General features: G+C 51.8%; 1 protein-coding gene across 2 annotated transcripts; it reads right to left on the bottom strand.

The window, feature by feature from the left end:
- Positions 1-177: 177 nt before the first annotated feature.
- tmem240b (transmembrane protein 240b) lies at positions 178-13664 on the bottom strand. Of its 2 annotated transcripts, XM_088617542.1 has the most exons (5): positions 13383-13510; positions 11224-11804; positions 10834-10940; positions 5815-6023; positions 178-2574 (listed from the first exon to the last, which is right to left on the bottom strand). In XM_088617542.1, exons 2-5 carry the CDS (start codon positions 11278-11280, stop codon positions 2420-2422), a joined length of 528 nt encoding a protein of 175 aa, XP_088473668.1. In that variant the 5' UTR covers positions 11281-11804; positions 13383-13510; the 3' UTR covers positions 178-2419. The 2 variants fall into 2 exon arrangements, with proteins under 2 accessions (XP_088473668.1, XP_088473667.1); XM_088617541.1 differs by lacking the exon at positions 11224-11804 and having other exon boundaries at positions 13383-13664.
- Positions 13665-13797: the final 133 nt, after the last annotated feature.

Here is a 13797-nt window from a genome sequence, read left to right on the forward strand (position 1 = left end):
CTGATCAGGACGGGCACCAGCGGCCCAGAGCTTGCATCCACGCTCCTTCGATACCTGGTAAAGCACAGCATGAGCAGGACCTGACAACCATGCTGATCTGAGCCAACACACTAATCTCCCAGGCCAGGACAGGAGCTGGTGCTGGTGCTGTTGCTAAATCAGAGGCGTAGACTCAAATTCACTGTTGTGCTTTTTTGCACGTTTAATAAAACACAAACATTATTTCATCTCCACAACAGCAATATCTGCATGGGGGTTGGGGGAGAGGAGGGGCTGGTAGGCAGGTCAGTCACCCCCACCCCAGCTGTTACCGTACAGGTTCTGTTTGAGACGCAAGCGCACAGGCCCGTAGCTCTAATATGGGAAGGGTGTGATTCTGGTTCGGGTGTGGGCAGGGAGATCCTTCAAGCAGAAAGGGGTCGGGGATGGTCTGGCTGGCACTCACCCAGGGTTGGGTGGCAGTCTAGGGTCCTGCGCTTGCAGTGTGCCACAGTCAGTCTCTCAGACTGGGGTTCAGCAGGCAGTTCTCTCTAGATTCAGGGGCCTACTCCCCCATAAACCATATAGACTCCCCACTGTTCGGAGGGAGGCTCAGAAATGTGTGGCCTGGCTTGGTGTGCTTCAATTTTAAACCTAAGTCTCAGACACTGCAAGAGCTCTTCAATTGCTGTCCTAAGAACAAAAACAAGGTGTCTTCAAAAATACAATATGTTCACCTTGAGCCCTGAAAATGGCCCACTTACTGTGAAATAACCTTCACATTGCATATTTCAATCTGTGCCATAGAAACTACAAACAGAAGCAATATTGCTCTCCATGTTAAATATGCTTTTGTTCACAGTCTTCCACAGAAAGGCGTGCTGCCTCCAGTCTGCACTCTGAGCTCTTAATGGCATAATGACACTCAGTTGCTGATTTCAAGAGTAGAATAAACCCTGCTAGACTGTGACCCACCTTCCCTCCCTCCCTTTCAGCAGAAACAGCACCAGCTGGAACACAGCTGTACCGGGCGTATGTGTGCGAAGGGCTTCCTGTGGAAGCAGCTGTCTGGGGGAAGGCTGATAGCTGCAGTACTATTCAGGGAGCATATATGAATGATGAACATGGTTGCACAGGAATTGAAGTTTTGAAACCTGCTGGCCTGTTGCTGTCCGGGGATGGACACTGTTGTATGGGGATATAAAGGAGCACATGAATGCACAGTGAACAGCGCTGTATAAGGATTTTTGGTGAATCTACAGTGAAGAAGGGTGTAAAGGTGCACGTTATTGTGCAGGCTGGTTTAGAACACTACTGCCCTCTGCTGGACCACAATGTAATAACAAGAGACTGAGAACAAAAATCGGTGGGGCTTTCGTGCTTATTTAATTGTGCTTTCCAGCAATCTGGGACGGACAGTATAGTTATTATAAACAAAAACCAAATGATAAAGAGTAATGCAGAGCTACAGAAAAACCTGATTACTTGCATCTTCCTCCTAAAGAATAATTACTCAGAGACCTGTAAACCATGATTAATTGGGAGCAAATCCCCCTCAAGGTGGAGAAGATACCAGACCGTGTTGCCCTGATTCTTGACAGTGAGAGGGAGGGGTTGTGGGTTGTGTGTTCTGGGCTGATCTAATTCAGACAGGTGGGGGTTAACTGAGGCAAAACAGCGAGACCCTCCCCTGACCCCTCACCCCAGCACAGGGCACAAAGAGAGTACGGTGAGGTCAGAGGGCATGACTAGATCAGAGGGTACATTTAAGGTCAGAGAAGGCAAGGTCACATCTGTACACAATTACACACAAGCACTCCACAAACGGCCACCAGTCCCTGGTTCTAAAGTCAACCAATGAATTAATTAATGAAGTCACAATCAGTGTACCGTTACATCAGTTACACAAAAAATAACCACAGCTCACTCTATACTTGTTACCCGCTGTTTCGGCTTTTCTGGGAGGAACGGTATTCTTGTCACAGATGTGCTGGGACTGCGGTCACGTGTGAGGTGAACAGACCCCCTCCCCGTCTCGCATGCTTCCCCCCACCCCTGTCTGTCTGGCCATCCCTGTCTGCTTCTGCATTCATGCCCCTCAGCTGCTGCTGCTCGTCCCTTCTCCCAGTGTCCTGTCGGCTCTCCTCAGTCTTTCACCACCTGGGGCAGCTCAGAAGAAATTATCCATAGACGTTGCCCCATAGCGGAGCCCCACTCAGCACCCTGACTGCTCTCCCTGCCCTGAGCCCAGTTCCTCCCGCAACACCACCCACCCACAAACCCACTCTACCTCCCTTTTCAGCTTCTGGTCTGTGTTTAAATATAAATGACTCTTGCAAATCCTGTAAAGGAAAAAGTGGACAATCTGCCTCCGTCGCTCAGGGGTATCGGAGAGAGCGATGGAGGCAGGGCGGGGAGGGGGAGTTCGAGTCCCTGTGGCTCAGAGGTGCCGGGGGCTGGGGTGCCCATTGTGGTAGAGCTTCTGCTTGATGTGCACCATGTTCCCACTGGAGTCCTCAAACTGGCGCAGCTGTGTCCGCCGGCGGAAATCCCGCAGGTTACAGAACTTCGGGAGCCAGGCCCACGAGGAGGAGTCTGGCAGGGTGAGAAACGGAGGAGAATGAGAAGGTGCAGCTGAACAGGACAGTGGTGCAGGAAGGAGAGAAAGACGGGAGGATGTGACATGGAGCAGTGAAGACTTGGTATGGCTCCCTTTTCTGGTACAGATCCCCAGAGCTTGGCTCAGCCCCAGCCTTGCTGTCCGCAGGCGCACTCCTCGCTCTGCTCAGCTGAGTGCTGTGTTCCCAGGATGTTGCTTTATATAGCTCAGGAAATCAGGTGTCTGAGCCCTTCAGAACTGTGTCACTATGGCCTACATTCTCCTGCCGCGGCTCCTCTCCTCCAGATTACCTGCCGTCTGGCCTTCTCTCCCCCTGTTTACCAACGACATCCTGAGCTCGATTCCTTCACACGGGGACACTGCTTGACTGAGAGAATCAGTGTAACAAGACATGGTCTTATTTATAAGACATTTTCCTTGTCTTTACAATTTCTGTGAAGATAGCATTTTAATTTTCTTTAAAAGAAGGAATGATGATGCATTTGAAAGCTGCCAAAGACAGGCGATGACTTCCCAGGACCTGTGGAGTGAGGTGGGTGCTGGCGGCTGCTGCACAGGGGGAGGAGGGAAGAGCCCTGTTGTCACTGTGCTGACAGACACACAGACACACAGACAGGTCCTCCGCTTGCTTCGGCAGGGCCAGGCGGACGGAGCAGTAAATCACAGCTGCCCAGTGTGCTGAAAGCAGCTGTCTGCGCCTGCGATGGATGTGGGCTCGCAGCAGCTGCTCCATTGACTGTTGCTTTTCTCTTTGCTATTTATAGCTCCCACTGGGAGAGGAGGGACAGGCAGTGGCAAATTTATAACTCCTTGCCCCCCCACCCCCAGCTTCTCTTCTTCCACTAGGCATGGGCCAGGATCTGTGCGATTACAGATACCCTCACCTCCAGCCTGATAAACTACTCCATTGATAAGCTTGTTTCCTAGGCCATCACTACAGGACTGGACTGCAGTAAACACTCACAATGTTAAATACCTAATGGATGCTTTATCTTTAGTTTATGTGTCCACCTGCCCTGTGGCAGTGGCAGAAATACTGCAGTCTAGACTAAAGTAAGGGTATTGTGCTGCCCATGCTGTGGTACCATGACTTGGGTGGAAAGTGCAGCTGATGACCACTGTGACGAGCCATCTGAGCCTCCTGGCAATGTGCTGACAGCCTTGTCTGAGCTGCTGGGAAGAGCAGATTCAGCACTTAACAGTTCGAAGTCTACAGCACTCATGTTGGATACAGGTGCTAAACAAACAGAAGCACAGACTATCCTCTGAGCAGGTGACAGGTGGCTGGGCCATAGCAACAGCCTGCCAATAACAGGGGTTTCAGGACTCTGCCCATCCGCCCTGCACTCTGGAGCCATGCTGGAGGGTGTGAGTGTGAAAGAGCTACACCCAGACACTGGGGAGCTGAGGAAAGAGAACCGGGGGGCGGCAGCAAGTGGCATGCCTATCTGTGTGTGTGTCCCTGTGTCTGATGCAGCTCCAGCAAAAGTGTGTGTGCCTGGCTGTGGAGGGCCCCTGGCGAGACAGCAGCACAGAAACACTGCTGCAGAAACTGCTCACGCCTCTGCTCCATCTGAACCAAAATACATTTTCAAACCAGACAGTTATTTGTTCTGGATAGTTTATATCATTGCAATTCTGCTGTGGATACTTGAGTACAGTGTGTTGACCGCAGCGTTATAAATACTGCATCTACTCTCAGGCACACTTCAGTACTAATGTTACGTCACAGCAATTAACTGATTCATCCCAAGAGAAAGTAAATCAGGGGCTAGAAAGCAGAGGGCCTAATGGTTTAATAAATCAAGTAAGACAAACGTATAAAGAAAGAATGCACTCAATAAAATTATCGAAAAGAACAGGAGTCAGTAAAAGAAAAGGAATGCAATGAACTGTTAGTGCCGGTTAAAGATGACATTGCACCGGCCGAGAGGGACGAATATTGCAAGCAGAGCTAAATTAAGTAATTAAAGCTTTTTCCAGTATTGCACCAGTAACAGATTGTAAAGTATTTCAGAGACGACAGTGGAAACACTGCCACTGAAAGGGAAATGGCTGATGTATTAAACTAATAACCCACTAACTAATAATGGAAGAAATTCATTTCTTGCCCTTGAGATATCAGAGTGTGATTGTATTACTACAGTTGTACTTAAGGAATTATTCACACACCGTTAACAGAACTCTTCAAATAGTCTCTCAGGCCAGGAGTAGTAGTTCCACTGTCAGGAAAAGTGCTAATACAGTTCAAAGCCACAATAAGGTCAACAAAACCAAACCAAGTGACCAACACAGACCAACAAGCTACATGCAAAGTTATGGAAATGATAATTAGATCTAAACTAGAGAACCACTTGTATGACAGCAGGTTAGTCAGGTTAGTCAGCTGTTAGTCAGCAGGAAGTTAGAGGAGACAGGTCTGCTGAACTAACTCGGCAGAGCTCCAGGAACAAGCAGCAGGACTGATGGACGCAGAGCACAGGATACCTGTGGGTTTTCAGAAGGCATTAAGTTCGTCTCAAATCAGTTCTCAGACTGCAGGCACTAGCATTCAAGGAGATGCACGTACTTGAAATAAGACCCAGTAAGTGCAGGAAACACAGGTACAGATAAGGGTGAGAGCTCTGACTGGGGTGATGGTGTTATAGCAGCACAGGGAGCTAACAAGTGCAATGAGACGCTTGTCTTAAATTGTACATATGAGATCCGGAAGCGCTGAGTTTGAAAAACCTACTCCTGAAAAAGAATGAGGTGTTTATGATGATGCATCATTTGAATCCTTTAGGCACTGGGGGAAACAATAACAAGTCAAACAGAATATGCTTAAAAATAGTTAAAATATGTATTTAAAATTTTAAGAATTTTAAATTTCAAATCAAGGGATGTTTTGTTAGAATTGTAGTTGTACCCTGTTTAGAAAATTGTGCACCATTTTGGTCACCACATTACAAAAAGGTCATTGCTACTGTAGAATCAGTTCCGATTTCTGCAATGATAGGCTAAAAAACTGAATCTCTTCAGTCTTTAACAGAAACAAATATGAGGGGACCTGATACAAGTATTTAGAATCTAAAAAAGGCATGGTCAGTCATCCCCGAATCCGCAGTGCCAGACAGGAGGGAACTACAGGGACGTGAATTTAACAGTAAGAACAGCGGGCCTCTCTAATCCTGTGTGGGCAGGGTGGGGAATGTGCCGCGCGCCCCGGGTCTCACCGTAGCGCCGGCTCGCCCTCCAGGCCCTCACAGCGCAGTGCAGAGCCCCGTCCAGCCACACCAGCAGCCAGCTGATGCAGAAGCCCAGCAGCAGCCCCAGCATCAAGTCCATCTCCTGCTTCGTCACGCTGTCGCTCACAAAGTAGTTCTCCGAGGAGTCGACCAGGGACTGGTCCCCGTCGTAGGGAATCACATAGTGCACGTGGTGCCTGGCCACAGCGCAGGGACACGGGGACGAGAGGACGCAGGGCGAAGGACAGCAAGGAAGAGAAAACAGAGAGGAAGGTGGAGAAGTGGAAAAAGGAAGAAGTCACGTGGAAGTAGAGAGGGATAAAAAGGGAGAGAAAGTGAGAGGCAAAGATAATATTAGAAGAGGACAAAACCAGAGAGGAACAAAAGTCAGGGGGAGAAAAGGGGAGGGAGAGAAAATAGAGAAAAGGGGTAGTGGGGAAGAGAAAAAAGGAAAAATGTTTTTTTAAACAAAAATAATCTTTTTCAAAAATAATTATAATTTTCAACAAATAATTTGCTGCAACAAAAGTATGGACATTTACACTGCAGCACATGAAAGTATGGCTGCAGACTTGAATTCTAGGAATGAGAAGAGGGAGAGGAATCCTGCCACAGCAAACCAGCTTCCTCTGCCTACTTCCCTGTCCTTTTCCTACAACCCTCCCTTCTCTCTCCCCCTCAGCCCCTCCCTTCTCTCCCCCTCAGCACCTCCTTTCTCTCCCCCTCAGCCCCTCCCTTCTCTCCCCCTCAGCCCCTTTCTCTCCCCCTCAGCCCCTTTCTCTCCCCCTCAGCCCCTCCCTTCTCCCTCCCTCAGCCTCTCCTTTCTCTCCCCCTCAGCCCCTTTCTCTCCCCCTCAGCCCCTCCCTTCTCCCTCCCTCAGCCTCTCCTTTCTCTCCCACTCAGCCCCTTCCTTTTCCCTCCCTCAGACCCTCCCTTCTCTCTCCCTCAGCACCTCCCTTCTCTCCCCCTAAGCCCCTCCCTTCTCTCTCCCTCAGCACCTCCTTTTCTCCCCCTAAGCCCCTCCCTTCTCTCTCCCTCAGCCCCTCCGTTCTCTCTCCCTCAGCCCCTCTTTTCTCTCCCCCTCAGCCCCTTAGCCCCTCCCTTCTCTCTCCCTCAGCCCTTTCCCATGCAATGTCAGGAGTACAGCTGCCTTGGGGGACACAGGAATTAAAAGCACTCTAATTACACATACCTGCAATGCTAGTAAATGTCAGGGTCGTCATAATGGCCATTTTAAAAACTGTTTAAGCCTGTGTTTATTTAATTTAACTTTCAGGCCATTTGTCCTATACTGTTGGGCAATTATGCCCAATTAGTGCAATTAACGCCACTTTGTTAAGAGATGGAGAGAGACACAGAAGTCTGGGGTGTGGAAATGCACTCTAGTGCTCTGTCACCATGTATAAAAAGAGTTTTGGTTTCCAGCCTGGTTGTGACCTCTTCATACAATGTGCATTTTCCAAATAGACCTCCACCTTCATAATTACTCTTCATCTGACTGCAGATACACTTTACATAAGGAATAGTGTAATACATTCAGACTAATTTTCTACTGGATATAAACTAAATTAAACACCTAGTAGTACTATTAAAAGAAATTGCAGATAGTTCTGGGCCATTCACACATGAAAGACTGAGACACTCTGGGGTACAGCTGTGCCTGACAGCCCCAGGCCCTGGACCAGGGGCACTGTGAGGCCCTGACCTGCCCCCTCTGGGGTACAGCTGTGCCTGACACTGCCCTGCCCCCTCTGGGGTACAGCTGTAGCTGACATTCCCAGGCCCTGGACCAGCGGCACTGTGAGGCCCTGCCCTGCCCCCTCTGGGGTACAGCTGTGCCTGACAGCCCCAGGCCCTGGACCAGCGGCACTGTGAGGCCCTGCCCTGCCCTGCCCCTGCCCCTGGAAGATTCCACCTGGTTATCACAGATAAATCACTAGTCAACTCAGCATAACAAAATAAAGCACTACATAAGATATCATGTTATCTGTATAAAGGACATATTTACAGAACTGTGAAATGTCAAGAAAAAACAGAATTACACATTGACCTATCATCCTCAAATCCCTGTATATATAACCTTCACATACTTCCAAGGCAACAGCAGCAAGTCAGTGTGGTCCCCAGCATGAGACGCCTCTCGGACCTTTGCTGCTCTCTCACTATGGAGAGTGAGTGGGGGGCTAGAGAAGGGGAGGGGGTACCCCAGCAGGCAGGCTGGAGAACAAGGGAGCTGAGTTCTAAAATGATGCAGCAGGACGGATTGCACTCAGACTCATTAATTGTCTTTTTAGCGAATATATCTCCATGATAATTCCTTAACTACTGGCTTTTTTTAGTTCATCTTACAACAATTTCTCCATCTGCATAGTACCTTACTCCATTAGGTTTAACTCTTAATAAAATCTGCTTAATATTTGATATATTGCCTGCAACAGAATATTATACATACTGTACCCACGTGACTCCTGAAGACAAGCATAATTCAGAGGTATATGTTAATAACGTTTCAACAAATCACATAATCAGCATTACCCATGACACAGCCAGTACTCTCCTTCAGCTCATATATACAGCATATATATGTGTATACAGTCAACACCACAGCAGTAAGACCTGTCTCACTGAAGCAGCTTCAGTTGCGTTTGCCCTTATGAGCACAGTTAATTCTCCCTATAAAGAACAACACGCCCAGAAGAGCATTGACTGTATACCCAGACATACATGCATTTCAACTGTGCACATGTGTCTGAAAATTCATAAACAGGATGCGAGTCTGTGCATATATGTACTGTATATACTGCTACTACACAAACACATTCCATTTGTATTGAACACATGCGCAATAACATATGCCTCGGGTATATTTCCCATATACCCTTGTATGCTCATGCACATGTATGTGAAGAGGGATACATGCATGCATACAGCAGGGTAGGCACGATGCCTGCACCTGCTCAGTAACACAATGGGCTCCAGGTTCCATGTCTCTGCCAGAATCTGGCTTGTCTGTCACTGTATATACAATGTATACATAATACATATGTATATCATTTCTTCAATGTGTGCTCAAGCACCCACACGCGTGTCGACACACAGCACCCCTGCGTCCATCCACATCACCTCAGCCCCACAGCACATCTGCCGGAGCGACAGAGCCTGTCAGGGCGCTGTGAGCAGGAGCTGTGAGCGTGGCGATGCGCAGCAAGAGGGCCTCCCGGTCCTGGCCTCTGTCCGGCGTGGCAGGACCGGCCCTGTGGTCAGTGGGATGTGTCAGGGCAGGACCGGCCCTGTGGTTAGTGGGATGTGTCAGGGCAGGACCAGCCCTGTGGTCAGTGGAAGGTGTCAGTGGCAGGACCAGCCCTGTGGTCATTGGGATGTGTCAGGGCAGGACCAGCCCTGTGGTCAGTGGGATGTGCCAGGGGCAGGACCGGCCCTGTGGTCAGCGGAAGGTGTCAGGGGCAGGACCAGCCCTGTGGTCGGTGGGATGTGCCAGGGGCAGGACCAGCCCTGTGGTCAGCGGAAGGTGTCAGGGGCAGGACCAGCCCTGTGGTCAGTGGGATGTGCCAGGGGCAGGACCAGCCCTGTGGTCAGTGGGATGTGCCAGGGGCAGGACCAGCCCTGTGGTCAGTGGGATGTGTCAGGGCAGGACCGGCCCTGTGGTCAGTGGAAGGTGTCAGGGGCAGGACCAGCCCTGTGGTCAGTGGGATGTGTCAGGGCAGGACCAGCCCTGTGGTCAGTGGAAGGTGTCAGGGGCAGGACCAGCCCTGTGGTCAGTGGGATGTGCCAGGGGCAGGACCAGCCCTGTGGTCAGTGGGATGTGCCAGGGGCAGGACCAGCCCTGTGGTCAGTGGGATGTGCCAGGGGCAGGACCAGCCCTGTGGTCAGTGGAAGGTGTCAGGACCAGCCCTGTGGTAAGTGGGATGTGCCAGGGGCAGGACCAGCCCTGTGGTCAGTGGGATGTGTCAGGGCAGGACCGGCCCTGTGGTCAGTGGAAGGTGTCAGGGGCAGGACCAGCCCTGTGGTCAGTGGGATGTGTCAGGGCAGGACCAGCCCTGTGGTCAGTGGAAGGTGTCAGGGGCAGGACCAGCCCTGTGGTAAGTGGGATGTGCCAGGGGCAGGACCAGCCCTGTGGTCAGTGGGATGTGCCAGGGGCAGGACCAGCCCTGTGGTCAGTGGAAGGTGTCAGGACCAGCCCTGTGGTAAGTGGGATGTGCCAGGGGCAAGACCAGCCCTGTGGTCAGTGGGATGTGTCAGGGCAGGACCAGCCCTGTGGTCAGTGGGATGTGCCAGGGGCAGGACCAGCCCTGTGGTCAGCGGAAGGTGTCAGGGGCAGGACCGGCCCTGTGGTCAGTGGGATGTGCCTGGGGCAGGACCGGCCCTGTGGTCAGTAGAAGGTGTCAGGACCAGCCCTGTGGTCAGTGGGATGTGCCTGGGGCAGGACCGGCCCTGTGGTAAGTGGAAGGTGTCAGGACCAGCCCTGTGGTTAGTGGGATGTGTCAGGGCAGAGCTGCTCTCTCTCTCACACACACACAGAGTAAGTGACAATCCCTGCAAGTCCCAGCGCAGCAAGAGGCTCCGCACGGACCCTCGGAACAAGCCCTCTGCACTGTCCGTGTCCAGCTGTCAGTCACGCTCCGCACACGCCAGCACCTTCACGCACACACCTCGTACGCAGGAATGTATTCGAGTCATGCAGAGAGCCCAAGGAGATTTCTGTCGCCGCAAAGACATTGACTACAAGCACCGAACTAGCGTCCAGTTGTTAATAGCGAGAGCACTGCCCTGGAGACCCCTCGTGCGTGCGCGCGCGCGCGTGCGCGCCCTCCCTGACACAAATACCCAAGCCAAAGGCACACAATAGAGCCCGTCGGCAGCGATCAGCGACAGAAATCTTCCCAGATACAAGATGCACTCATGGAGGAAATTATAAATGTTAAATAATAAAGAGAAAGATGGTACATTAGCGTTGATTCGTTCTTGTTGGCTTTTGCTTTGTATTTTTACCTTCCACAGTTGCAATGACAGACGCGATCCTCCCCTCTTAAATGCGGTAAGATATAATTGTGAAAACGGTCCAGTAGTGCATTCATGTCCATTAAGCACGCTATTGCCTGTAAGAGCCGACAACCAAGGCATCGGGTCAACTCTGGATGGTGGAATAAAACAGTGACTCTAGTAATAAGTGCTAGATAATCTGGGGGGCACTTAAAAAAAACTGTCTCAAAAATGATATTAAAAGAGAAACACTTCAGTCCCTTTTACACGTTTACTGCATGCAATCTTGCAACGGTTATGCCGTGTTGCAGTTTTTGCCGTCTCAAAAAAGAAAGTGTTCACATATTGCATTTACTTACAAACAACTGCAATGAGGTGATCGGAAAAGAATCCTCTTACCATAACAATAGAAGCCCCAAGAATCATAAAGATCATGGTGTTACAGCTCACATGCATCAAAACTCCCAAACCGACTGTCTCTCGCTCCCCCTCTCCTACTCAGCGGATCCGGCAATACGTGGAGAAGAAAGTCTGCGGAAAGGAGCGACATTCATGGAGGCTCCGATACCGTTTCCTACAGAATCTCCCTCCCAGCCCCCCTGGGCTCGCAGGCTCGGGGAACGCTCCTGGGCGACATAAAGTTTGGGTCCCCGCTGCCTCTCTCCGTCCCCTCCGGGGTCTGATGCGGCGGTTCGCGCTTCCTGCAGGCTTGGCTCCCGACAGAGCAGAAATCCCTGTGTCTCTGTTACTGCTGTGATTCTTATTTACTCTATCGCACCCAGGCACCATTCAGAAGAGACCAGCGCAGGACAGCCGAGTCGCCCGCAGCAGAGAGCGCCGAAGGGTTTATTTATTGTCCTGTAAATGCGTGTTCGAGCTCCGCTCCTGTGTCCCGGGGTCCTGCGGCGGAGACCACATTGATTCCCGAGCCCGAGCGACGGGAGGCGGGGAAGGATTCGTTCTTCCTCAGCCCCCTCGATCTTAGGCAGCGGCGGCAGCACCGACAGAGAGAGAGAGAAAATCTCACAGTCCCATCGTCTTCCATCAGTGAGGAGAAAACATCTTCCTTGTCATCTCTGTAGATTTCATGATAACCGCCCGAAACCCCGCGTGTGACGCCCGAAACGGTGGATTTCTTCTTTTAAGGGTAAAAAACACACAAACGAACGCGGTCACCCCCTCCTCTAAGATAAACGTGATCCGGTGAGCCGAGCTCTCTCTCCCCTCTCCCCCTCTTCCTCCCTGTGTGACATTGCAGCTCACATCAGTATTCTGCACCAGTCTGCTGGGCTGGGCTGCGCTCCGTGCGTGCGGACGGGCGCCTCCTCGCTCACAGGGAGAGGAGCCGGGCAGCGCTGCTGGGGAGCCCGCCGCCCCCCGACAAGCAAGCCTGGCACCGTCCCCAGTGGCAGCCCGGTACTCACCACCCCGGACCCCCTCGCCGCGCAAACACCCCCTAGCAAGCCGGCCTCTTCCCCTGCAGAAAACAGGCGCTTCTCGGCCCCTGATTAAAACCCATTCCCCCAGGAAAGGTTACAGCCCAGCCCGCTCGCCCGGCTGTCTAACACTAATAGCAACACCGCGGGCATGAGTGGGTCACGACTTATTGCTGCGCAGGGGGAGGCCGGGTCTGGGCAGCGGACTGGACTGGGCTCGGTGACCTGGAGTCACCCCTGGTTCCGGCAGCGCCGCCCTGGTGTCCAGACCGGCCACTCGCCCCGGCCTCAACACAAGCCACCGCCTCATTCGTTGCTCTCATTACACTTCGGGGCTGTTAAATAAGAACAACGCTGCATCGGTGTAACTGTAGGACAGGGACTTTTCCCGCATTTGACCACAACAACATCACAAACCCCAGGCCTACGTTCGTGCCCCCCGCCGGACGGGCTGGGTCAGGGTCGGTACCGGGCTGGGACAGCCGCGCTCCGGCGCGCTTGGGACACATTAACAAGAAAATGTGTCCCAAGCACACTCGGCCGCTGACTTTTCTCGATAAGACATCGCCGATGGAAGCTTACACGGATTCAGTCTGACCAACCCGGGGACAGTGCGGGGAAGCGCATTTAAATCCGGGAACAGGAGGCACTTCTTTACACCAAGGGTGGTGGGAGTGCGGAACAAGCTGCCCAGCCCTGTAGCTGCAGCCGGTTCCCGGTTTCCATCAGACAGCGGCCGGTTGAGGTCGTGGGTCAGTGAGCTTTTCACAGACTGAAGACCGGGCCTTATTATTAATTATGATTATTAGGCAGAAGGTGTGTCGTGACGGACAGTGCGGGTCTCTGTAGGAATACTCTGTAGGGTTGCAGAACCCCGCAACAGGGACATTTAATCTTTTTCTTCGTTTTGAAAGCGAGATTTTACTCGAGATTAAACCACCTTTGACAGAATCTCGCTCTTCCTAACGGATGTGATTCCGGTCTGTCTTAGCCATGCTTCCTAAGCGCTTTTAGAAGCCACCTTTAAAGGTGCTATGTAAAATAAAGATTACTATTAACCGGTTTATCTCGCCTTCTGTGGAAATACAGGAGCATTTGAAACAAGTGAATAAATAACCCTACCTTCTTGAAAGCAGCGATACGGAGACACTTACTGCCGTTAATCGCCCTGAGCGGGAACACCGGAGACTCGAGGCCGAACTGACCGTTAATTTCAAACTCGACCGCTCCGTACGCGCGAGCCGACTCTACCCTCACCTCACGTGACAGCCTCGACGTCACGGCGCCCCCGGCGTGGGCGGGGCCAGTCGCTGCTGTCCGGTCCTGTGGCGTCACGACCCGTGCTGTCGCACTGACCGGGTGCGGCTGAAGCCGCGACCCCCAGGGCATGAGAAGGCTGTGCAGGAAGAGCTTACTCTGCTGAGGCTTCCCTCCTCTCCCGGGGCTGTGCGCTCCTGTCCCACCTCTGTCCACTGCCCTCCCTAGCTCAGGCCACAGTCTGGCAGTCAAGGCGATTAGCTCGATAAGCAAACGAACA

The sequence above is a fragment of the Lepisosteus platostomus genome, chromosome 23 (assembly GCF_059453375.1).
Source record: "Lepisosteus platostomus isolate fLepPlt1 chromosome 23, fLepPlt1.hap1, whole genome shotgun sequence".
Taxonomy (NCBI): Eukaryota; Metazoa; Chordata; class Actinopteri; order Semionotiformes; family Lepisosteidae; genus Lepisosteus; species Lepisosteus platostomus.

Coding starts and splice junctions, on each gene's coding strand:
- tmem240b (XM_088617541.1), bottom strand. CDS start 13,649: ATGCCCTGGGGGTCGCGGCTTCAGCCGCACCCGGTCAGTGCGACAGCA. Junction 10,941..13,382: donor GTATCGCTGCTTTCAAGAAG/GTAGGGTTATTT, acceptor CGGCTCTTACAG/GCAATAGCGTGCTTAATGGA. Junction 2,575..5,814: donor GAGGGCGAGCCGGCGCTACG/GTGAGACCCGGG, acceptor TCACCCTGCCAG/ACTCCTCCTCGTGGGCCTGG.